General features: G+C 48.5%; 1 protein-coding gene across 1 annotated transcript in view; it reads right to left on the bottom strand.

Annotated features, from left to right (window-relative positions):
• Positions 1 to 25,238, bottom strand: part of GLA (galactosidase alpha) — a 302,341-nt gene extending 277,103 nt beyond the window's left edge. The window contains exon 1 of the mRNA XM_069613036.1: positions 24,986 to 25,238. Coding sequence (XP_069469137.1) covers positions 24,986 to 25,158 — 173 coding nt within the window. The 5' untranslated portion in view covers positions 25,159 to 25,238. The remainder of the gene's footprint in view (positions 1 to 24,985) is intronic.
• Positions 25,239 to 25,625: the final 387 nt, after the last annotated feature.

The raw sequence follows: 25,625 nt of genomic DNA on the forward strand, positions 1-25,625 counted from the left end.
GCCTGCACAGGCCAATGGCGCGGTGTTGTGCGACGCCGGTCCGCGGAGCACGCTGCCCGATCTTCATTCTACACTACTTTCTATATGATATGATGTGGCATTTAGAACGTGCCTGTACACAAGTGTTTCTAGGCGCGACAAGACAAGGAGGGGGAAACAAGATGAAGACAAAAGAACGATCTTACTAGGCCTGGTGTCATTCAGATCGTGCAAGTGCACGGAAGAAAGATGGGGAGAAGTGCCAGGGTGAAGTGCAGTGAACTCACAAGTGCAGCCGGCGGGTGGCTCATAGGTGCAGAGAGAAGGGACTGTAGTGTTGCAGATACAGACCATTAAGTGCTGGGGAGCCCGGAGGCAGTGCAATGGCAACTGGACACGCAGGAGCCTGGGCCAGAGTTCAGAGGGTGACCGGTGCGCAGGAGTGGTCTGGTGCATCAGCAGGGGAGAGGAAGAGAGAAAGCGGAAGCAAAAAGGAAGGTCTTGAGTTGCTTCCGAAGTGCTCCTGCTCAACGATGCCATGTTCAGCGCCCATTTCTGCCTACGATGAAACCCACGCACCCGACCATCTGCAGCAAAACCTGCGCAGGCCAAAGGTCTGCAGAGCTTGGTGCCTGATCTTCATTCTCCAGTATGTTTGACGCCACGTTCGCTGTTCATTTCTGCCTTCAATAAAACCTGTGCACCAGAACCTCTGCAGCAAAGTCCGCACAGGCCAAGGGCGCAGTGTTGTGCTCTGCACGCAGACTGGAGCAACAGATCTCGACCACTCTGCAATCTCAGCTGAACCACTTCACCATGGATCAGTAACAACCCCAACCGGACCCAAGGCCAGAGCCAGTAAGCCAAGAACCGCTATGGCGCCCTCACCGCAAATCTAGTCCCCGCCGGCGCGCCATGGAAGATACCAAAGTAAGAAAGGCCTTGCCACATCGGATGCAGACTTACAACAGGCCAAGATGGTCGCCCCATATCTGCATGCCGGATTCGTACGATGCGTGTCGCCGCTTGATCGCCCGCTCCCCTCAATTCATATGCAACACCAGGCAAGGATATCTCGCCCATTTCAGTATCTATCACACGAAGGCTCAATACGTGCCTGAACCCGACACACACTCCGGCCCACCGACCCTAGGTACACCCCAATCATGAACACAATCATGAACCATCTGCTTGGACTCCGCACTAAGCCCACAGTGCCCTCCTAGCTATAGACACTGAGTGTCCCTTTCCCACCTGTAAGCCCACCTACCAGCCCCTAACTCACCCAGCCGCGAAGTCCAGAGCTGCTCCCTCACCCTGACATTGGTCCCACTCACAGTCCAGCTGCCCACCTAACCAGTCACTCTCTTACCCACAGGGTGACTCTACACCCACACACCCAGCCAAGAGGCCCCATCCGACAGCCACAACCAAGACCCCAACAAGGCATGCCCGATCCACACAGCCACGAAACCAGAAAGCCACCTCAGCCATGCCTGCCGACACCAGCAACACGAGAGCCGTCTCCTTGGCCAGGCTAAGAAAGTAACACCTACCAATGATCTCTAAAGGGAAGGGCACCCCACTTCTTCTTTGCAAACAACTCTACTGACCTACCCAACCCCTCAGATGCCATCAAGACTTCTACGAGCCCACATGCTCCCGTCCCCCATTCCAGCACTGGTCATGCTCAAATACTGGCCGGCCTCGCTCATAAATCAGAAACTACCAACATTCTTGCTGCAGAACAATGTATTGCATAATATTGTTGAAATGCATACTAATGTTAATGTCAATGTCTTGCATGCCAAAGCAGAAATGGACACCAATGTAAATTCTATTACTCTGCATACTGCAGCTGAAACGTCCAAGCCCACCCCACCGACAGCCATGCCACTACTCCTGGACACACAGTGAACAGCACCACCGCACCCACTGCTAAACTGCCCCCAAAACCCCGCAAAACCCCTAGCACACCTTAACTATGCTCTTGTTAACACTCGCTCCCTGCCAGCGCTTGCCCTCGATATCCATGACCTGCTTACAGCCCACAACCTAGATGCCTTAGCCATCTCAGAGACAAGGCTCCACAAAGCCTACAGACATGCCTTATCCCTAGCCCTCTGATCGGGCTCCACCATCTATCAACAGGACCGCCTGAATACTAGAGGGGAGGGGAGTGAAGTGGCCATCGTAGCCAAAGAGCCCCTGCCCTTCAGGCAACACAATACCTCGCTCGAAAACAGCGACATCCTTTCCCTCAAGCTCTCCACCGCCCATTCACATGGTCTTCCATCCACCAGGTCCCACAACAAGTTTCCATGATAACCTCCTCCACCCCCTTGAGGACAACATTAAGATATCCTCAAAAAACATCCTGCTAGGGGACTTCAACGTAGGCCTCAATGATCCAGCAGACATACAAGCCGATAAACTTACCAGGGCCTTAGAAACGCTGGACTCTTACAATGCATCACCAACCCCACCCATATCAAAGGCTGCACTCTGACTGGATTGCCGACCTCAACTGCTCACCTTCCATTAGTTCCAAAGATCCCTGCCCATAGACAGACCATCACATCATACTCTTCTCCATCCCCAACCCCAGAAACAAACAAGTGACCACCCCTCTACCTCCTGGTCTAGCACGTAGCACACGCTAACTGACTAAAGACAACCTTCCACCATTCCTAGAAGTACCCCTACTCAGACCACCATTCTCCAAGGACCACAACGTCCTCACTGACAAACACAACTCCACACTAACCCAAGCAGTCGACGCCATAGCCCCTCTAGTAGTACGTAGAGCGAAACCCATCAGACACTCAAACTCATGGTACACCCGAGAGCTACTTGCATTGCAAAACAGTACACGCATCAACCTCACTGACCTGGCCAAAAAACACACAACTGAATCCCTGAAACTAGAAATCAACACGCTTTCAGATAAATACAAAAAAGCTATCTCCTTAGCAAAAGCCGCCTCCAACACCAGGATTGCCAACGCAAAATCAGACACCAGGGATATCGTCTCTATCTTTAGGGAACTCAAAGCTCCAATTCCCTCTGCGCAATCCTTCAAAGATGAAGCCTGGTGCTCCGACATCCAATCAGCCATGCTAAACAAAAATAGACCACCTACACAGCAAAATCCAGACCAATCAGAACACCCTGAATACCCCACCCACATCACACAGTTACCACTACCACCCTGAACACACCCTCCCAGAACTTGCCCCTTTCACTTGCAGAGAAGTCTATGAACTGGAAGTCCTTAGCCTATTGAAAAACCCTAAACTTTCAAAATGCAAAGGGGATCCCTGCTCACCCACTATTATGAAGGAATGCGCAGTCACCCTTGCCCCTTTCTTCATTGCCTTTATAAACCTGTAATTTGCCTCAGAACTCGTTCCCTCACAACTTAAGGAGGCATGGGTAAAGCCACTCCTAAAAAAAAAAGAAAAAAAAAAAAAAAAAACCCTCGACCCCACTGCACCCAACAACTACAGGCCTATTACAACTGTCCCCTTTTTATTAACAATTCTAGGTCAGGCAGCTTATCTACAGGTCTAACACTTCCTCGAAACGAATATCATAGAATTACGAAAATCCGTCTTCGACCCGGAATCAGCACTACTTGATTTAATAAACCAGATGGACGAAATCAGGGACTTAGGTAAGCCAGCCCTTCTCCTCCTCCTAGATTTGTTAGCTGCCTTCGACTTAGTGGACCATAACACACTGCCACCACCTCACTACCTCTGCCCACTTCACACCGAAAGCCACAGCCTGGATCGCCTTATTCCTAGAAAGAAGAGCAATGAGAGTTTTTTTTCGCAGAACAGGCCTGTGCCACGCCCGCCACCATCCACTGCATAGTCCCAAAGGGCTCATGCATCTCGCACACACTGTACAATATGTTCACAAGACCAATATTCAACATCCTTAACTTATTTGCATAGCCTACACATACTATGCCGATGACACAGGTCCTACTCCCCCCTCACTGGTAACTACGACTCCGACACCAATACCCTCAATACAGCCTACTCCACCATTCAGGCCTGGATGGCTGACAACTGGCTGTGCCTCAATGGAGACAACAGAAATCCTTCTGGTTGGGCCACAAGAAACCCTAAAAAAAAACTCCATTGCATGGAGAACATACATATCACTGTATCCTCATCAGTCCAAACCTTGAGTCCACCTAGACGCCACCCTCCCGATGTCCCGGCAGGTTAGCGCCATCACATCCTCTGCGGTCTACTCAATGCAGCGCAACCCTACCTGTCCACCAAGAACTATCTCACTATTTCCAGAGCCATCATTGGGTCAAAACTGGACTACTGCAATGTCCTCTTCGCTGACACCTCCTAAAAAAGAAGAAGAAGAACAAAACCACAAATCATCCAGAATAAATGCGGTCAGCTGCCCTCAGCATTCCCAAAAGGGACCGTATAAAACGCAAGGCGCAATGCCCACTGGATCCCCATCAGAGAACAGATCCTTTTTAAAATGCTAGCCATCACTCATAAATGCATTGCCAACACAGCCCCCCCCTTACCTCGCCAACCAGGTAAGTAAGGCAAGCTCACCCAGACCCACCAGAACACCCTACTCCCATCGTCTAATGCTGCCCAAAGTCAAACGCGCCAAAGCAGGTGGAGCCAGCTACCCTTTTATTGCAGCCAGACACTGGAACTCCCTGCCAACTTCTCTTAGAGCAGAACCCCCCACTATACAGTCCAGAAAGCCCTCAAAACTTGGCTGTTCAACTAAAACCATGTATATGCTTTGTCCTATCACACCCCTCTCCCCCTCTATTGTTCCCATGTAACTAGATATAACCTGTACCCGAGATTTTGCAAGCATTCTACTGTACTCTGTAGCAGCGCCTCGATGCCCACGGGCTCTGGTGTAGTTTATAAATGAATAAAATAAAGTAACATGATAACATTGTTGATGACCATGTACATGCAGCTATGTTGTCCATCAACGACATTACAACAGGTGGAGCATATCGGTTTGACATGTCGATGTCAATTTGAGGGGCAGGTGATGCAATTTACTGCCACAAGGTCACCTGAATAGGGCAATAGATCAACGGATAAGATTATGACAAGATGGAGGTTTTCGGACCCCTGAGTTTCGCATGTGTAAATGTGAGAAAATCAAAAGGTAAGATGCATTGGGGCAACATTTCTGATCAATCAATATATGCTCAAAAATACATGCCCTATCCACTGGGCCAATACAATTGGCTAGAGAACTTCCCCTTTAACATGGTCACTTCTAGGATATCCCAATATTTTCAGATGATGAAAATAAGGCACAATGAGGTAAAGTGATTAGCACCGGATCCCATATTTTGGTAAAATGGGAAGCAAAGATTTAAAGGGGAAGTTCACTCAAAAATATGATTGTATTAAAAATATTTTTAAAGAAAGTTCCTATGTAAAACTTTGAGCAAATGAGGCTCAAAGAAAAAAACGTCAAGCATTAAGAGGCATCCATTTTGTGAAATTAATGGGCCTCCTGTGCTTGTGTTAAGCTCTGCCCTCGTGGCAATAATGAAGCAAAAGCCCCCTACTGGGAGCTTTTGCTTATTACAGCCAGTGAGTAGAGACAGCAGTCATGATCTTTCCTGCCTTGTGATGCTTTGCTGGCAAGTGCTTTATTTTTATTGGGTTATGCGTTCCCAAAGTCCAGGCAATTATAAATAAAATGTTGTATTTATTATGATTGGTGTGGTTTTCTTTTTAAGTCTCCCGAGCTCCCCCGAGCTGGGGGGACTCAAGTATAAAATACAACCTTGTTGCATTTATGATTGCCATGTTTTTTTTTTAAGTCTCCTAAGCTCCCCCAAGCTGGGGGGAGCAAAAAGAAAACCACAGCAATTATAAATACAACTTTGTTGTATTTATGATTGCAGTGGCTTTCGTTTTAAGAAAGTCGCAGCAATTATGAATACTTTGCCGGCATCCGGCTATTGCTCGATTATTGCAGCCAGAGCAGAGATGAACAGAGGAGGCTGCTTCAAATCCCAAAATGGATGCCCCCCATGTAAAAACTTTGAGCCTCATTTGCTCAATATTTTACATTGAAACTTTCTTAAAAAATATGCGATATATATTTTTGATTATGGCCCATTTTTGGGACAATAACATTTTTGAGTGAACTTCCCCTTTAAGCCCTGTTTTCCTGATTCAACAGTTTGCAATTAGGCTATCCACCTCTCCCCCACCCCCCCACATCACCATTAGTTGTACACCAACATATGATACTTTAGGCACAGTTGCCTTTAAAGCACTGAACTACTAATCTGCTAAATAAAGCTGGTTTACAAAAAGTACCAAACCTCACAGTTAACCTACGTGACAAAGGGGCTGATTCATGGAATTATTTGCGCCAAAAAACGGGGATTTGTGCGCCATTCTGCCTGCAAATGCCCTTTTGTTAAACAGGGATTTGCGGGCAAAATGGCGCGGAAATCCCCGTTTTTCGGTGCAAATAATTCCATGAATCAGCCCCAAAATCTTTACAGAAATAAGTTAGGCACAACAAGTAAAGTTAGTTCCGACAGAACGAATAGGCACAACATATCTGCAAAAGGCAAATCAGCCAAATAGGTGAATTAATGCTTGCACGTTTTTCCTAGTTCACCCAATATCCCAGTTTACCTGCAATAGCAGCAACCGAGCAGATTAGCAGACTCCTGGGTGCCCCTATGGCTGGTGTGATGAATCCAGCAAGGTCATCACTTCCTCTCTGGGGAAACTCTTCCCATGTGGCCAGGGAAGGGCAGCCGCTACCCAAACTGGCCCTGGGGGTGGCTGTCCGAGGGAGGACCACATGGGAGGGAAGGCGACTCACTGGTAGAAACATGATAGCCCCTTTCCACTCAGGGTATGAAATTCCCCCAAGTTCATCAACCTTTATGGCTTATTGGAATACAGGTCCAGTCCAACCCCTCTGTACTGAGGACAGGGCTCCTTTTGACAACTTCTGTGAAAACACTGAGACAAGGAAGAGCTTGAGAGTAATGTAGAGCGCAAAAGACTTGGAACTTGAGATATACTTTAGTGGTTGAAAGCATCCAATAGGTGCTGGAAAATCCCAGCACTGCAAGGAAGATGGAGATCCACGGTACCCAACACAGGTCGGGAAGCAGACCTGCTACAGCAGGGAGCAGAAGGGCTACTATTGGCACCGTCACGAGAGGATCAAAGGGGAAGAGTTTGCTGCATGTAGATCTGCAGCAGGTGAGGCTGCTGAGAGGAGTTGCTGGCATGGCAAACAAAGGAGGACACGCGGGACGCCAGCAGAAGGAGGAGGTGCCCCGCTGGAGAAGCCGAGAGCTGCAGAAGAATGCTGAAGCTGCCAGAGAACACTGGTGAGCCTAGAGAGGGTAAGTGGGACCCCGGGGCGCTTCGAGGAGTATGCCTGCACGCCGAGGGAAGGCAGGAGACACTCTGAGGGCTAACCCGGGCTAGGGAGCTGGGACGTCAAGTACATTTAGAAGGGAGACAAATGAAAGGGGGTCAAAGACCCAGTACTTGAAAGTACTGAATTGTAACATATGGAAGAAGTACTGGAAGGAGAGTAAACCAGGCAACGTGCCTGCGGGTCAGTAGATCGGCACCCAAAGCAAAAGAGAACATTAAGAAAGCCCTGGCAGGAGAGTGTACCAGGCAATGTGACTGAGTCTGGGACCTGCAACCAATTACAAATAAGAGGTGTATAGGTTAGAGGAAATGCAGCCTCTTGAAAGTATATAAAACCCAGGGGAAGGGTTTAAAACCCCGGGGAAGGAATCATAACCCTTTGAGATGAAAAGGTGATTAACTGTGAAAAAGCCAAGCCAGTCAACAGGAGGAAAAGAACCCTTGAGTGTGTGAAGTCTAGGGGAAGGAAGTCATACCCCCCTGGAATGAGTAATTGCATATGATTAGGAAAGAGTTGTGTAAACCCAGGAGAAGGGAATCATACCCTTGACGGAACTGTAGAGATCCAAGAGAAGAGAAGAAACCTTGAGTGTGTGTAGTCCAGGGAGTCACAACCCCTGGAGTAAAATACATTTGTATGGTTCTGAAGTTGAAGAAAAGCAAGAAAAGGACAGCTTCCTCCACTGTGTGGAATCATAGCCTTGGACTGGAAACTAAGGTGAATGGTGACATTAAAAAGGTATCACTCCCCTCCCTGATACCTTCCCCTCTTTCCATTCCCTCCCTTTATTACCTCTCCCTGTCCTCCTTATCTTTATCTTTCCCGTCTCTTATGATCTCCTCTCTTTTATCACTCACTTCACTCATTTTATCTCTCCTTTCTCCTTACCTCCCCCTCCCCTCTCCTTTCTTCTTGCAAATTGTTCTAAATGCCGATTTTAAGACTTGATTCATGTATACTGTTTTTGCTTCTACTGTTCCACGTTTGATGTGTTTCTTGTTAACTGTAAAGCGCCTTGGATTAAGGCTCTATATAAAATAAATAAAGAAGAAGGCCTGGCAAGAGAATACCCCAGGAGAATTGATCCCAAGTCTGAAACCTGTAGTCAAAATCAACTGAGTGATAAAGTCAACTTCTGTGGATGTGTAAAATCCAAGGGAAAGGGAAAAACCATAGCCCTTTAACTACAGTGTTTAAATCGATCACTAAAAGATCCCAGTAGGGGAGGAGAGGCTCGTCCAGACTAAATTATAATCCTGAACTGAGAGGAAGCTGAGATATTCAGGAGAAGGGAACCCCCTCCATCTGAGGGTTGTGGAACCTTGATTGTTCATTCATTTGTGCACAACTTTGTGTTGGAAAATTGGAAAGCCTATAGATGGCCAAGTGAAAGACTTTGCCCCTTTGCACATTTCTTTAAGTTTAGCTTGTAAGGGTCAGTCAGGAAAGGATTTTTGGACACAGCACAGAGAAGTCTTTATTTCTTGACTTTCTGACACTGACATCCTTTAGTGTAATTGATGCAGGGAAACCCCTCAGTGATAGGGCCAGATAGGTCAACAACCCTTCTTTTACGTTAATAGCAGTCTATAGCACCACATGAATAACCCCTGTGTCTGAGTCTTACGCCAGGTTCTTTACACTGTGGTGTGCAACCTTTGGTTCTCCAGAGATTTTGGACAACTACCATCATGGGGGCCACAGTCCAAAACATGTAGTCAGCCGCAAGTTGCAGACGACTGCCCTAAGGATATACCAACACCAGAAATGTCCCCACCAGCAAAAGCTTAAAAGAGACAACAGCTCAGAGGAAACAGTTACTTCAGCCTGTGACAATCAGCAATTCGGGATTCACAAATGTTTTGCCTTCTCCTCTCACTGCTCTTTCAGAACCATGCACGAAGACGGGGGGCGTGGCTTGGCGGCCATGCGAGAGTGAGCAGACTCCGAGGAGCTCCCGCCAGATCCGACCAGAGATCCTGAGAAAGGCGTATATCAGTAAATAAAAAGACAAACAAACGCGAGGAAAAGGCGTCGGAAGACCCAAGGCACACACGGGAGAAGACCCGAGGAAAAACGGAGACCAGAAGAGTGAAAACGAGAAGGGAAAGAAGCGCGCGGCACCACCGACAAAATGGCGGACGCGCAGCGCTGAAAAAAGGACCCGCGTCCCAAAGCACGAAGAAGGCCGAAGAGCAGGAGCAGAACCGGGCGAGACAGCTGATCGACGTCCAGCGCAGGCAAGACCGAAACACCACCGGAGTGGCAGAAACCCGAGACGCCGACTGCAGGGATAGCCGCGTACCACCGACCCGGAGAAGGTGAAGACGGCACGGCTCGAGAACGGGGAGAGGCCCGCGGACCGGAACTGGAGAACAGCTTTTCCCAGCCGAAGCGGGACGAGCAGCGGCAGCAGGATCCCGGCGGTACAACGGAAGAACCTGAGCGGTGAGGCAGCGGAGGCGAGGGGCGACCCACAGACTGAGCCCCGGAAGAGCGAAGGTGAGAGTTAACGGCGGAGAGCCAACAGAGCGACGTGGGACCCCGAGAGACGAGGCGGCGGAGACCGGGAGCCGACCCGAGGACCGGACCGAGAGAGCCCCCCCTTGACGCAGAAGCGGCGGAGGCCCAGCTGAACAATCGGAGAACCGGAAAACAAGGCAGAACGGATTGAAAGCGGCCCACAGACCGAACCGAGGCAGATTCCCTCACGTTGAAACGGAGGTGAGCAACAGCGGAGCAACGAGGGTCCCCACAACGAGAGGGAACGGAGAGCGAGGGCCGGACCATAGAAGAGCTTCCCCCGACCGACGCAGAAGAGAGCAACAACGACAAATTGGATTGCTGAAGAGGAGTCCTCACCTGCCAGTCCGGAGCGGAACCGAGGGAGACAGCAGATCAACACCCAGCTTAAGCAGGATCGGAACATCACCCGACCGGCAGCGGGAGGAGGCACCGACGGCAGCAACGGGGAAGAAAGCCCGAGACAGCACCACGGAAACGGCGCGACATCAAACGAGGAAGGGGGAAGGCTTCGAGACCCACGGTCAGGAAGCAGCCCACAAATCGGACCGAAGAAGAGCCCTTCCCTGCCGCAGAGGTGACTAGCAGATCCGGAGAGGAGAGGCAGCGACGAGACACAGGAACCGGGCCCAGGAACAAGAAACATACCGCAGGGCGGGTCAGGGAAGCCGAGACCCAGCTCTAAACACCTAAAGAGAGAGGGAAGAGAACACCGAAGAAAGACACGGCAAACGGACAGAAAGGGTAAAGCCTCAGAGAGATATCGCTTAATAACAAGGTAACACACACAGGAAGAGTGGAAGCGAGTGGGGGAACTGAAAAGGGACCCACTGCAGCGCAAACGGAGCCAAACTGAACAGGGCCCAACTACAGGCCAAGAGCAGTGGGCATTAATATGCCAGACAAGTCTAAAAGCGGCAGAGGGAGACAAACAGTCATGGAGACATTCACCCGGAAGAACGACGACCAGCAGCCAGGGGCCGAGGAGAAAGACATGCCGGAGTCATATGCCACGCAGGGAGAGATCAGGCAAGTGGAAAGCAGTATACTGGAAGCCATAGGGGCGTTAAAGACGTCGATAGAAGGAAAGCTAGATGCAGTGATGGTAGATGTGGGACTTCTTAGACAAGACACGAGAAATCTGGCGGAAAGGATGACAACAGTGGAACAACAAGCACAGAGTAACTCAGTGGAAGTGTCCGCCTCGCGAACACAAATGTCGGAAGCACTGGAAAGAATTAATATACTAGAACGCAGAGTGGAAGACGCAGAAGGTAGGGCCCGACGCAATAACGTACGAATAGTGGGGCTGCCAGAAGGAGAGGAAGGAAGGGACCCCACGGACTACATAGAGAACCTCCTGATCCAAGAAGTAGGGGCAGGGACCCTATCCCAGGGCTTCGTAGTAGAAAGGGCACACCGAGCGCTGACTAGAAGACCGCGCCCAGGAGCACCACCAAGACCAATGATAGCAAAAATTATGAACTTTAAGGATAGGGAGAAAATCCTGACTTTCTCGAGAGAAGGAGGGAACATCACAAGGAACGGGGCCAGGATAACAATATATCCAGACTATACGGTACTGGTGCAAAAGCAGAGGGCCCAGTTCTGGCAGACTAAAGAGCGCCTCCGAGCAGCAGGGGTGAAATTCATGCTGCTGTATCCAGCCAAACTAAAAATACTCCATGACGGAAAAACACAGATCTTCGAGACAACGACCGATGCCCAGGAGTGGATGGACCAGCGTGGGATTCCGCAGTCGACAGAGAGGAACGAGCGAAACAGAAACCACCCCCAGCAAAACAGAGATTAGAACCGAGCACGACAAGCATACTCAACGCTACAGGAGCAAGAACAAGACGGTAGAAATGCCCTACCGGGAAGTAACAAAAAAGAGCAACCGACAACCATCAAGTTGAAAAGCCCATAGTAAAGAGACTTACAATGGGAGCACGAGACTTGGAGAAGGGGAACCGCCAAGACCCACAGAGAAGCCCCAGCAAAAACAATGTTTATAGTGTCAGTTTCAAGACACTACGCCGCGACAGGGAAGGCCGAGGAGGAGAAAGCGGCACCTGGAAAGCGACGGAGCCCGAGCAGAGGAGGGGAGGCTGGGCGTTTGTTGACGTTATTTAGGTTAACAGTTATAACAGTTGGGAAGTTAAGGCAAAGCCCACAAAGAGAGGAGGAGAGCAGAATAAGAAATAACAGTTGTCACACACAAAGAATCAGCAAGGAAAACAAATCCAGGGGACAGCACCCACAAACAAAAAGCTGGCGGGAGGCACGAGGCAAAAAACTCAACTGCCAGAAGAAGGGACACAGATCCCCAGCAGGAACGCATCGTGAGAATGAGACACCGAGCGAGCCCATGGGAATGAGCAGGCCGCAAGCGCTAGTCCCCACAAAGACCAAGATGTCCTAAGAATTGTCACGTGGAATGTCAGGGGGATGAACGCATACGTCAAGAGGCTAAGGATCTATACCTGGCTAAACAAAACAAGGACTCACATTGCACTGTTGCAGGAAACGCACCTGACGGCGGAAAAACAGGCCAAAATAAAGGAAAAATGGGGAGGCCAGATGTATAGTGCGACGTATTCCAACTACGCCAGAGGAGTCATAACCTGGGTCGCCCCGGGCGTCCCATTCCAGCTCATCAACCAGGAGAAAGACACGGAAGGGAGAATCCTGGTAGTCCATGGGATGCTAGAAAACCGGGAGATATGCCTCGTGAACACCTATGCCCCTAATCACGACGCTACAGCCTTCTTCAGAATGCTCCCGCCCCGGCTGGCCCCGTACAGGAATGCAACGATGATTTGGGCAGGTGACCATAATTGCACTCTGGATCCCCGGCTGGACAGGTCGGACGATAAGCACAAGAGAGCGGCGCCGCCAGCGAGAGCACTACAACAGATACTAGACCAGCTCGGACTCGAAGACGTCTGGAGGAAGGTACATGGGGAAGAGAGAGGATACACGCATTACAGTGCCCCACATAGAACATTCACACGGATTGACTACCTGTTCACGGGCAGGGAAACACTGGGAGAATTCACTGAGGCATACATACACGCGCGAACCCTATCTGACCACGCCCCCCAGACGATCACATGGGCGCACACACACAGGAGAGCCCCTATACCAACATGGAGATTGAGGGCAGAGGCATTACTGGACACGGGCTTCCAGGAATACATCCAAAGCGTGATAGAAGACTATTTTGAACATAATGAGGGTAGTGTGGAGAGCACAGGAACGGTCTGGGAAGCCTTTAAAGTGGTAGTCAGAGGAGAGGCGATGGGGAAAATGGGAGGTCTCCGACGAGAAACCCTAGCACAACTAGATAAGATAGAAAGGAAAATCGAGAAGGCAGAGAGACAAGCGGGGGAAGAGGGGGCGGAACAAGGAAACCTCACCACCCTGCGACAACAGTGCGTGGAGACCTGGGAAAGATTGGGACGACTAGATTACGGGAAATACATACAGAAACTACATGCTGAAGGGGATAAGCCTAGCAGACTCCTAGCCTGGCTAACCAAGCAGGAGACTAAGCGGGAGCCAATTAACGAAATTCAGAACAGGGAAGGAGAGGTGATAAGGTCCCAAGAGGGAATAAACGAGGTGTTCTCGCAGTTCTACGAGGACTTATACTCCAGGGTCCAGGAGGCAGAGGAGGGGGACCTGAGGGAAGCCCTCGCGGAAATCAAACTCCCACAATTGACGGAGGAGCAGGCCCAAATATTAGATGCCCCCCTCACCGTAGAGGAACTAACGGAGGTTATTGCCCAGCTCCCGACAGGGAAATCTCCGGGGCCAGATGGGCTCCCGGGGGAATTTTACAAGCAATACAAAAATGATATAGCCCCGAGACTACTAGAAACATTAGAAGAAGCATACGAGAGGGGAAGACTCCCGAGCAGTATGTCGGAATCCATAATAGTCCCGATCCTTAAACCGGGCAAGCCCCCCCTCGAGTGCGGTTCCTATAGACCGATTTCCCTAATAAACCAGGACTCCAAGATCCTGACGGCGGCACTAGCCAACCGCCTGAAAAGAGTGCTACCCACCCTGATCCATACGGATCAGACAGGGTACGTGCCAGAAAGGAACACGTCCTGGAACCTGCGTAGACTCCACTACGTTATAGAAAAGACAAACCAAGAAGGTGGGGAGTGTGCTGTAGCCTCACTGGATGCAATTAAAGCATTCGATTCGGTGGGATGGGACTGGCTCCTGAGAACGCTCACCCACTATGGGATAGGCCAAGGGTTCACAAGATGGATAGAACTACTTTACAAAGACCCGAGAGCGAGAGTCAAGACGGGTAGACAAATCTCTAGGGAATGGGGCATAGAGCGAGGCACAAAGCAGGGATGCCCCCTGTCCCCAATGTTATATATCCTGGCCCTGGAGCCGTTCGCAGTATTCCTAAGAACGGATTATAAAGACACAGGCATAGAGATAGACGGGGAAACACACCAGATATCCATATACGCAGACGATATACTCCTTTACATACAGAACCCACGCACCCACCTGCAAGACCTACTGGAGGCGCTGCGCGCATTCGGTAGGTTATCTGGAATAGTGGTCAACAGGGAAAAATCCGTGCTGTTTCCCCTGGCAGACCTACGAGCAGTGCCGTCAGATCAATTACCACCTCTGGGCATCACGTGGGCCCCGAACACCTTCAAATACCTGGGAGTGGAGATCTATCACGACACCATGGAAACACACGCAGGTAACACACAAATAGCTTTAGACAAAATTGAAAAGGCTATGAAATTTTGGCAGACGCTGCCGTTGGGCATGATAGGCCGGGCGGCACTACTAAAAATGACAGTCCTACCCCGACTCCTATATTACTTCACGAACATCCCATACAACATACCAAAGCCCTTTTTCAAGCGCCTACACACCATAGCGAGAACCTTCCTATGGGGAGGGGGACGAAACAGGGTGGCACTAAGCACACTACAAAGAAGCTATGAGTGGGGAGGCATCAAACTCCCAGATTTTGAGCATTACTATTTGGCAGCACAACTCCAATTTGTGGTGCGATGGCTGGGCGAGGAGACCTCAATAGACGCAATAATTATGGGGCCAGCACTCCGGAAGTATCACCTGAGAGAATTACTATGGGTCAATGCCGCCCAAGCAAAAGAACTGCCCAAAATAGCCCAACTAGGCCGAATACTATGGAAAAGAGCCTGGAAGACACAGGGCATACGAGACCCCTGCTCAAGACACATCCCACTGGCGGGGCTGGTGGACACCCGAGTGGCCAGCCTGACCACGTACAGGGCACAATGGGAAGACAAGGGTGTGGCCCAAATTGGGGACCTGTGGCGTGACGGACAGTGGGTTGAATTCCAGACCCTGATGGATGAACAAGATGTACACAGGGGCCAATTCATCCTACACAATAGCCTAGTCCAGACAATAAAGAAGAGGTGGAGCACTATGCCAGAACCCGAGGACACCGAAGGAGAACTAGAGGCATGATACGATATATCCGAAGGGGGCCATACGGTGTCCAGACTCTATGAGCGAATACTGGGACACACCAACAAAAAGACACTAACGGCACGGACGAAATGGGAAGAGGAACTGCAACAACCCTTCGAAGACGAGGAATGGAACAAAGTCCTCATGTACACAAAAAAGGTGTCCAGAAACGCCAGGTTCAGACAACTGCAGATATACATAGTACATAGAGCATATCTAACCCCCAAGAGAATGTCAAAGATAGGAGAAGGACAATCCCGGAGCTGTCCGCGGTGCGGAGACGAACAGGCCGACATGGTGCACATGTTCTGGTCGTGCCCGCAAATAGCAGACTTCTGGAACACGGTGAGAGAAAAAGCGTCGACAGCAGACATACAGATGCCAGCAAGAACACCAGCAGCATACCTATTGGGCCTGTTCCCAAGAGGGCACCGGCAGATGACGCACGTGGCAAAAATGAAAGATTTAATGACGATACTAGCGAAACGCCGCATAGCGATGGCATGGAACAAGAGTGAAGGCCCTTCGAAGGAAGGATGGTGGGCCGACCTACAAAAATGGGCAATAGCGGAGACGGCAGTCTGGACGAGAGCCACACAAAGGGGAGAGAGCAACAGCGGAGCCAGATTACAAGCATGGAACTCCCTGGTGCAAGACCTGCTTGGCAGCAGAAGCGATGACGATACGACTGACATTAGCGATCCAGGGGACACAGGAAACGACGAAATTGAACCGCCCACGTCAGGAGGCACTACATAACTCACAACGGAGAGAACTAAGGAGAAGGAAGAGAAGAGGTCGTGACCTGCGCAGACTCTGAACAGTGCAACTCCAACTGGGAAAGACCAACAACTACACGTAAAGACAAGACCAAGGGAAATTTCCAAGGAAAGGAGAAAAGCCACTGGGAGACTGGCCCCTCCGCCACGAACTTGACAACGACCGGCGCCGGCCCGAAGCGGCAAAGGACCATGAACATACTGCGGCTGCCTTTGGGGAGAGGGAGGGGGGGAGGGAGGGGGAAAAGACAATGGGAGGGGGACTTTTGTTTTTGGTTCTGTTTGTTCTCTCCCATCCCTTTTATGTTGTAAAACCAATAAAAAGAAGTTAAAAAAAAACCATGCACGAAGACCGCACAGAGGTTGTGCTATATAACATGTTTTTCTATACAGTGCAAAGCCAAAGGAAGCCAGCACTCTGAATAGCAATCTGGGAAATTTACTTAAAGTAGAATGGGCCCTTTTCAGCTACGAAATTACAGATGCACAGTGTCACCCAATAATCATCCCTGGAAGTTAACCTCTAGACCAGAGCCCCACTGCAATGCACTGTGGCAATGTAAATTAGCTGAAAGTTTGTATTTGTTGAGGAAATTAATGATGGCAAGTGATATACTTGATGAAATAAACTGTACTTACCCATATCAACAGCTGAAAAAGGACTACATTATATAAAATTAAACTATACAAACGAAGGAAGGGCCCTGTATGACAGGGATCGAAAGTGCTGGGAGCCATTTAGCTTCTGGATAGAAGGGCCTGGTTGGTTTGACACCAACAGCTACATTTGGCTCCCCAAGCCAAATGGTGCCATACAAGTATATCCATGTGACATTAACTATGTGTTGGAGAATATGCATAAAAGGGGTCAATAATGAATCCCTAGAAAACATGTACAGCATGAATGGTCACATATACTGGACACAGTTATAGAGCATCTCATTTGGAAGTTATATTTGTTGCATACTGTGTATTAGCAATTCATTTTGCAGGAATAGCAGCTTGCAAGCAGGATTTCATCACATAAAAAAGTGCAGCAGATATAAAAATGCTGTGGCAGTAAAGAGACAACAGATTAATTCAGCGACGGATGAAGTTGCAGAGTTATGCTGTAGCGATAAACATAGGCAATGACTAAATAGTTAGTAGCAGCAAGATGGAAGAACGGACAGAAAAGAAATGTAAAAAAATATAAAAGTGAAAACAATTTAAAGAGAACATACAAAGTGACATGTAAAGCAACATGGCAAGAGGCAGGATTAAAAGAAACAGCGATAGATTACAAGACATAGCAACACATCAATAGAGAGGGGGTCAAGGAAGGGTGCATGCCACAGTTTGACATAAAAAAACAAGCTCCGCCATCTTTTAAGCACACCATTCATGAGGCTGGACTTTTGTAGCTCCTGGGTCACCATGAGCGACTACTGGTCAGAGGAAAATCCTGACACACGAGATATTACACAAGATATTTCCAGCTCCTGTTCCATTAATTCCAATTTCAACCCCTGTATGGGGTCCCATCAGCTGAAAAACACAAATACAGCAATACCGCTGGTCGGAAATCGGGGGCACATAACAAAATTAAGAGGAGTTGGGTCGGCTGAAGGTTCTTGGTTGCCACCAATATCGTCCAAGACCGAACTCCTACTGCTGACCAACAGCACTGGACACCCCGACGTCCAAATCTGGCTCTCTGCTAGGGAGAATTCTCATTCTATTGCTAATTTCCCTTTCCTATAGAGTCCCCCAGCAGCTTTGCTGGATATGAAGGTTTTATTTTTCTCCTGCCAAGAGTGAGACTCTTTTTTCCACTCTTAGGCATTTTTGCTGTGTCTGTTCTCGGCCATTTTGTGTTTAATGTCTATGGGGTTTTTCTCACCTCCATAGCAACCATCTTTATTCACTTGTGTGACACAGCACCCTCCGTGCAGTGACACAGGGGTGTCGTAGCGACCCCCAAACATAGACTCCATACCCTGGGAGTGACTACTGTCTCCCAGGGCACGTAAAGTCCCCATTGACTTTACTAGTCCATTTTTATTAACTAAATCAGTACAACCCATCTTACTATGGAGGTACTGAGAAGGGTTAATAGTGTTTCCCTTACGTTCATTTTTCGAGAAGGTACCGTACAGTCCCTCTCTCAAAAGTTTCTGTCTGGTGGCAGTGGTTACTACCATAAATATTGGACCGCAAATATTTTCCTATGGGATTTTCCCATTGTTCGAGGCTACCACATTTTCTGACAGCCTCTAACATACCGCCGGTTTATAACTTTACTCCGGTAGGTTTTATTTGCCAGAACTTTAATATAACTTCTTTCTCGTGTCTTTCTCTAAACTCCTAACCCAGATCGGGGATGCTTTGTTCGTCCTTTTGGCGGGCTTCTGCCGTTGTCAAAAATCACACCTGTCATTCCTCCTCCAGCTGAGTCTGAGAGTGAGGTACAACCCTGTGTGGTTAAACTAGAGCCTGAAGATTCAGATCTAGTAGGAGGCCAGGAACTCATTGGAGATCTTGACCCTGTGGACCATCCTGAGCTGCAGTCTTTACTGGCAGAAGGTGGCCCCAACAGGGCAGACTTCAGTAAGGGACAAAGAGAAAGTCCAACTCTGGAAGGTCTTCGCCACCAGGTAGCTTCTCAGCTTGAAGGGCAATAGCCTGGGAAGTATATGTTACACTGGGAAGATGGCCTCTTCTATAGTGAACCGACAGAGGCAATCCCTGGAGACTACAAAAGACTTGTAGTGCCCCATGAGAACATACTCCAATTCTTGTAACTCGCCCATGAGATACCTTTGGCTGGTCACTTGAGTTACAAGAAGACCAAGGAAAGGCTCTCTCTCTCTACTTTTATTGGCCTAAAACGGGGGCTGAGGTGATAAGTATTGCAAGAGTTGCCACATTTGCCAAACTTCTGGTAAAAGTGGCTCCAAGAACGTGACACCTTTAATGCCTCTCCCTCTGGTGGGAGTACCATTTGAGAGGGTAGGAATCGACATTGTTGGTCCCCTTGATCCTCCAACATCTTCAGGCAACAGGTTTATACTTGTTGTAGTAGACCATGCTACTAGGTACCCTGAAGCAATTCCTACGAGGACTGTTACAGCTCAGGCTGTAGCTAAGGCCCTCCTTGGTATTTTTACCAGGGTTGGGTGTCCTAAGGAGGTAATATCCGACAGGGGGGGGTGTCACATTTTATGTCCCACTTCATGAAGGCTCTGTGGAAAAACTGCAGAGTTACCTACAAGTTCTCAACAGCATACCACCCTCAGACAAATGTATTGGTAGAAAGGTTCAACAGAACCATGAAGAGCATGATAGGAGCTTTAGAGGACCCCCTTAAGAAAAAGTGGGATCTCCTACTGCCATGCCTTCTCTTTACATATAGAGAAGTCCCTCAGGAGGGAGTGGGTTACAGTCCCTTTGAACTTCTCTATGGCCATCCGGTCAGAGGTCCTTTGGCCCTGAACAAGGAGGGTTTGGAGAGTGCTGCTTCCCCCACACCAGTCAGAGTCACTATGTGATAGGACTCTGAAGGAGAATGTCAGACATGATGGCTGAGACAAGTGATAACTTGAAAGCAGGTCAGGCTCTGGTTAAGCATTGGCATGACGAGAAGGCCAACATGGTTGAGTTCGCTTAAGAACAGCTAGTTCTTGTTATGGTCCCAACAAGGCCGAGGGCCTTGCAGGACAAATGGATGGGACCCTTCAAGGTTGTGGCAAAACTTGGAGAGGTGAACTATCTGGTGGACTTAGGCAATCCTAAGGAGGCTCCTAGAGTCTTTCACACCAACCGTCTAAAAGCTTATGTCTCGAGACCAGAACTGGGAGCTTTGCTTCTAGCTTCAGCTCAAGAGGAGGAGGGTGAACCTCTACCTGACCTCCTCAGAGGCAAACCTTTAGAAGAGAGATTAACTCCTTTCTCATCTAATCTGACACCTGAGCAACAGGAGGAATGCAAAGTTTTGTTAAATCAATGTGCCCCTCTGTTTTCTCTAGCACCAGGCTTGACCCCTTGGGGCCAGCATGATATCGATACTGGTGACTATTTACCGGTCAAAAGCAGGGGTTACAGGATGTCCGAAAATGTAAGAACCCACATCAAAGGAGAGGTCAACAAGATGCTTGATCTTGGGGAAATAGAACCCCTACTAGTCCATGGTCTAGCCAAGTTGTGTTAGTACCAAAGGCAGGATCCAAGGAGTTGAGATTCTGTGTGGACTATAGAGCTCTAAATGCAGTCACTAAGACTGATGCCCATCCTTTGCCAAGGACAGATGAGCTGGTGGATAGACTTGGATCAGCCAAGTTCCTCAGCACATCTGATCTCACGTCAGGCTATTGGCAAATAGACCTGACTGACCCCATGCCAAGGAGAAAACTGCATTCTCAACCCCAGTTGGCTTATACCAGTTTCAGGTTATGCCTTTTGGATTAAAGAATGCACCTGCTACATTACAAAGGATGGTTAATCAGGTTCTGAATGGGATGGCATTGCAGTGTTCAGCCCTACTTGGAAAGAACATGTTGACCACCTAGGATATGTTTTGCAGGCTCTTGAACAGGCCCATCTGACCATCAAGGCAAGTAAATGCCAAATTGGTCAGAGTAAAGTGGTCTACCTTGGGCACGAGGTAGAAGGTGGTGAAATAAGGCCTTTGCTCAGCAGGATTGAAGCTGTGCAAAATTGGACAACCCCTACTCAAACCCATGTTAGAGCCTTCCTAGGCCTCACAGGGTATTACAGGAATTTCATTGAGAACTATGGTTCCATAGCTTCTCCACTGAATGTACTCCCTTTTCCTAAATTCCCTAAAAAGATCAAATGGAATGAGGAGTGCAATCAGGCCTTTGAAAGTCTGAAGAAAGCCCTTTGTCAAGCTCTAGTTCTCAGAGCTCCTGACTACCACCAACCCTTCATTGTACAAACAGATGCTTCCAATATAGGTATAGGTGCAGTACTCAGTCAACTGGATGAAAAAGGTAGGGAGCACCCCATTTGCTTCATCAGTAGGAAACTGAAGGAACCTGAAACAAAGTGGGCAACTATTGAGAGAGAATGCTTTGCCATTGGGTGGGCTTTGAAGAAGTTTAGACCATACTTGTATGGATCTACTTTCATCAAACAGACCACCAACCCTTGAGATGGTTGATGCAAATGAAAGGGGAAAACCCAAAACTGTTAAAATTGTCAATCTGCCTCCAAGGGTTTAATTTGACCATTGAGCACAGGTCAGGTTGTAACCACCAAAATGCTGATGGTCTCTCTTGGATGTGTATATACCGATTAGAGGTAAGAGACTCATCCAGGAGTGGATTAGATCCTCCTGTCCCTTAGTCTGGGGGGGGGGGGTTGAGTGTTAGGGAGAATTCTCATTCTATGGTTTATTTCCCTTACCTATAGAGTCCCCCAGCAGCTTTGCTGGATTTGAAGGTTTTTTTTTTCTCCTGCTACGAGTGAGACTCTTTTTCCCACTCTTAGGCATTTTTGATATGTATGTTCTAGGCTATTTTTGTGTTTAAGGTCTATGTGGTTTTTCTCACCTCCACAGGAACCATCTTTATTCACTTGTGTGACACAGCACCCTCCGTGCAGTGACACAGGGGGTGTCGTAGCGACCTCCAAACATAGACTCCATACCCTGGGACTGACTACTGTCACCCAGGGCATGTAAAGTCTCCATTGACTTTACTAGTCAATTTTTATGAACTAAACCAGTACAACCCATCTTACCTTGGAGGTACTGGGAAGGGTTAATAGTTTTTCCCTAACGTTCATTTTCGAGAGGGTACCGTACAGTCCCTCTCTCAAAAGTTTCTGGCTGGTGGCAGTGGTTACTACTGTAAATATTCGACCGCAAATATTTTCCTATGGGATTTTCCCATTGTTCAAGGCTACCACATTTTCTGACAGCCTCTAACATACCGCCAGTTTATTTTAATATTAACTTTACTCCGGTTTTATTTGCCAGACTTTAATATAACTTCTTTCTCGTGTCTTTCTCTAAACTCCTAACCCAGGGGGGGGATCCTTTGTTCGTCCTTTTGGCGGCTTCTGCCAAGAAGCCCTCCTTTCGGCGCCACTGAGTCTGGGGTGGACCCTGGACAGGGTTGCCTCGGCAACCCATGTCGCACTCTATCCTGATAGGCTGGAGGATCTCCCGCCAAGATGACCACTCCACTGTGTGACAGCTAGGCTGTTTGAATGGGGATCTTTTTGCATAAAAGCAGGGTCCTGAGGACTGGAAGAGCAAGACGTCGCCACTGGAACTAAGAAGCTGAAGAGGAAAGAAGCCAAAAGACATCTGCAACAACTGAACCACCGGTGAAGCCCTGCTGCAGCTCTCACCACTTTTCTCCACACGACGAGAGAAGATCTTCATCTGCAAGAGCCTTCTTCCCTTGATCTGGTGGGGCCAACCAGTTTGCCAATCGCCTTCCCGGACCTGCCTTGGTCGAATCACCAGTACCCTGTACTCAGAGGCCGGATAGCCAGGCGCCAGTCCACCCGGACCGCGATTTAAAGGAGCATACCTTTTATTCGTCGGGAAGCACCACAGCTGGTTTCATCCCTGGGTAGTGCAGTAACTCGAACCTTCCTCCACGACGAGAGCCTCTTCCTCTGCTGGATCCCCCAAACTGCAGGAACTACCAGGAACAACTGCCACCGCAGGAGCCACTTCATTTTAAAGGTACATTGTTCCGCCAGGCTGCCCTTTCTGCGTGGTAGTGCTAAAGGTGTTTTAAATCCTTTACCTACCTGTTGGGTTGGCTGCCCCTCTCTCTCTTAACATTGTCTTTCACCTTCTGCATCCACCTTTTCAAAATCGTTAATCAAAGACTTGACTGCAGCTACAAGAACATTTTGCTCCTGGGCCCTTGGCCTGTACCACTGACTCTGGCACAGGCCTACTGACTCTGGCTAAATTTGTTAGAACTGCCTTCTTTAGATTGCTTTTCAACTAGAACTGTGTTGGTGCACCTACTTCTTATAACCAGCTCTTTCTTCCCACTTTTAAACCTTGTGAAGTGCCGTTTTGCTCAGTTTTCATTTAAGTATTGCCTATACTGATGTACTGCCTTGCCTAGAATGGTTCACAAACTTATGGGAAGTGTTGCTAGGGTTAGTAAGAAGATATTTCTGTATAACTTGTGCTTTCCCTCCCTTGTGAGAAATTGCTAGAGTGCCATTCGCGTTTGGTTTTCACTGTGCCGTTTTGCTCAGTTTTCACTCTTGCTCAAACTGGTCTACAATTTAACTAGAGAGTGGTGTATACTTTCTTTGACCGAAACTTGCTTAATAACTGTGATGAATGTGTTTACCTAGCAGTGTATATATATTCTTTTTACTACAAAGCTTTAGTCAGTGTTTCCTTGTGCCATAGTACTGTAGGCCTATTGTGTAAACCCTGAATACTGCTCATCTCCCTCTTGAGATAAGTCTGACTGCTCAGCCACAGCTACCAACTAAATCATTGTGGTACAGACTGATACCAAAGGGGATTTATTGCTCCCACCAGTAGTCCTAATCTTCTGTAGTGCTCCCTAAGGGAACTGCACAGGATTCTGCCTAACACTCTCCGTTATAACTCTCACTCAATGACTTCACACCCCAGGTAACCACATGCCCCAACTCGTTCGAGTTTGACATTTGTCCCTCAAGGAGCACATAGCCAGCAAGACACAAATAGATTGTAACCAACTTTCCTCTCCTGTGAAACAAATCAATCCCTTTATCCGAGAAAACAAATGTTCTCTATCACTTGGATGGTGGCAATGCCCTTCTGGAAGGCAGTTTAGTTACCACCCTGAGATGTGCCCAACATTTTGCAGCACGACTCATCAAAGGACTCTAGCACATATAACCTTCAAATGCTACTGCATCATTTACAAGTCATCACCTTTAAGTGCCCAAGCTACCTTGCTGAGAAGCTCAGCATCACCGGAGATCGATGTTTCACCAGAAGTAAGGACATGTGCATTCTTGTACTAGACAGGTGCAAAAATGAAAGATCAGATGGCAGGCCTTCTCTGTCTATGCCCCCAAACTCTGGAACCTTCACCCAGTCAACACCAGACTCAACCCTTAATTTCTTTATTTCAGGAACGAACTCAAGACCCTGCTCTTTAAGGAATGGCTTCTCCGTAACACCTAGTGCCACACACCCTCCACCTAACCTGAGACCAGGCAATCCACTCCCCCCTCCTTCCTCTATGGGATGCTTGTAGATCCCTTGCTGTCGAATGGAACACCCTCACCCACCCCATTGCATTTCTGCTTCCCTCACCACATACATCCCACTATGAATTGGAAAACGCTCAATTGCTTCCTGAAGCCAGGTCAGCACTCAATAAAATAACCGTAATAATAATGGTCTTGTCTGAGACCCAATACATGTAAAGCAAAGTGCCTCGTCGCATACCTCCAATCCATCGAGTTTCTCATAAACGGATCGCTCCACTGTACCATGTACCAATATATCCGAACATCTTTGCCCATGTTTCACTTCTTTCCCATGCTGCAGCAACTCACCTGCTCCTCTCTACCCAACTTTCCCTTTTGCCTCATTGCTCTTAAATGCCCATTGCTGTCGTTTTCATATACCACTGCAAATGGTGCTGCTTTTAAATCCTAAAAAGCTCCCAAGATCCTATGTCTTTCATGCAAAGTTCCTGCTTGATGAGCTTATCGATGCCACTCAGAGCACAGAAGAATTAAGGTTTGAAAGCTGTCACCTGATACAGTTGAACGGATCTTTGCTGCAGTCTGTGTTGCATGTAAACCTCTCCCAGTGCAACCAGCCCATGGTAGGAGTCAGCGCCAAGCCATTGTCCAGCGCGCGGCTACCGCTCATGAACAGGAAGCTAAGCCAAAGCAGCGATGCTCCCTTATCCACACCCATGACCATCCGCCACTTGACTGATGTTAAATGCTGCACGATTCCGGTAGCACTACAGACTAGCAGTTCAAGTCAGCCACAAGAAGTCTGCCACTCCACGGGCGAAGCACCAATGAAACGACGAGCCAGGATCACTGTCCAATCGGATTTAAGAAGTAGGCGGGCTTTTAAGCTCAGCAGGCCGGAACCTGTATGCCCAAGGCTCTCGAAAAAACATTGCAGTCTTATGATCTGAGTGTGATGAGACATGTGAGGTCACATGCCACAATGAGATTATGGGCGTAGACACAATAGGAGGACTAACCCGGCTCAGACGCCTTCAAATGTCTTATACGTAATTCCGCCATATTGGACTTGTTTCCCATTTCGTTATTTCGCAAGGACACTCACTACACACCTGAGGCATTGCATGGTTTACTAAGTTTATTCTGGGATCAAATATACATAGTGCCTGCTTACTTTCATTATTTAGGGCA

The sequence above is a fragment of the Ambystoma mexicanum genome, chromosome 5p, assembly GCF_040938575.1.
Source record: "Ambystoma mexicanum isolate Mex_15411 chromosome 5p, UKY_AmexF1_1, whole genome shotgun sequence".
Lineage (NCBI taxonomy): Eukaryota > Metazoa > Chordata > Amphibia > Caudata > Ambystomatidae > Ambystoma > Ambystoma mexicanum.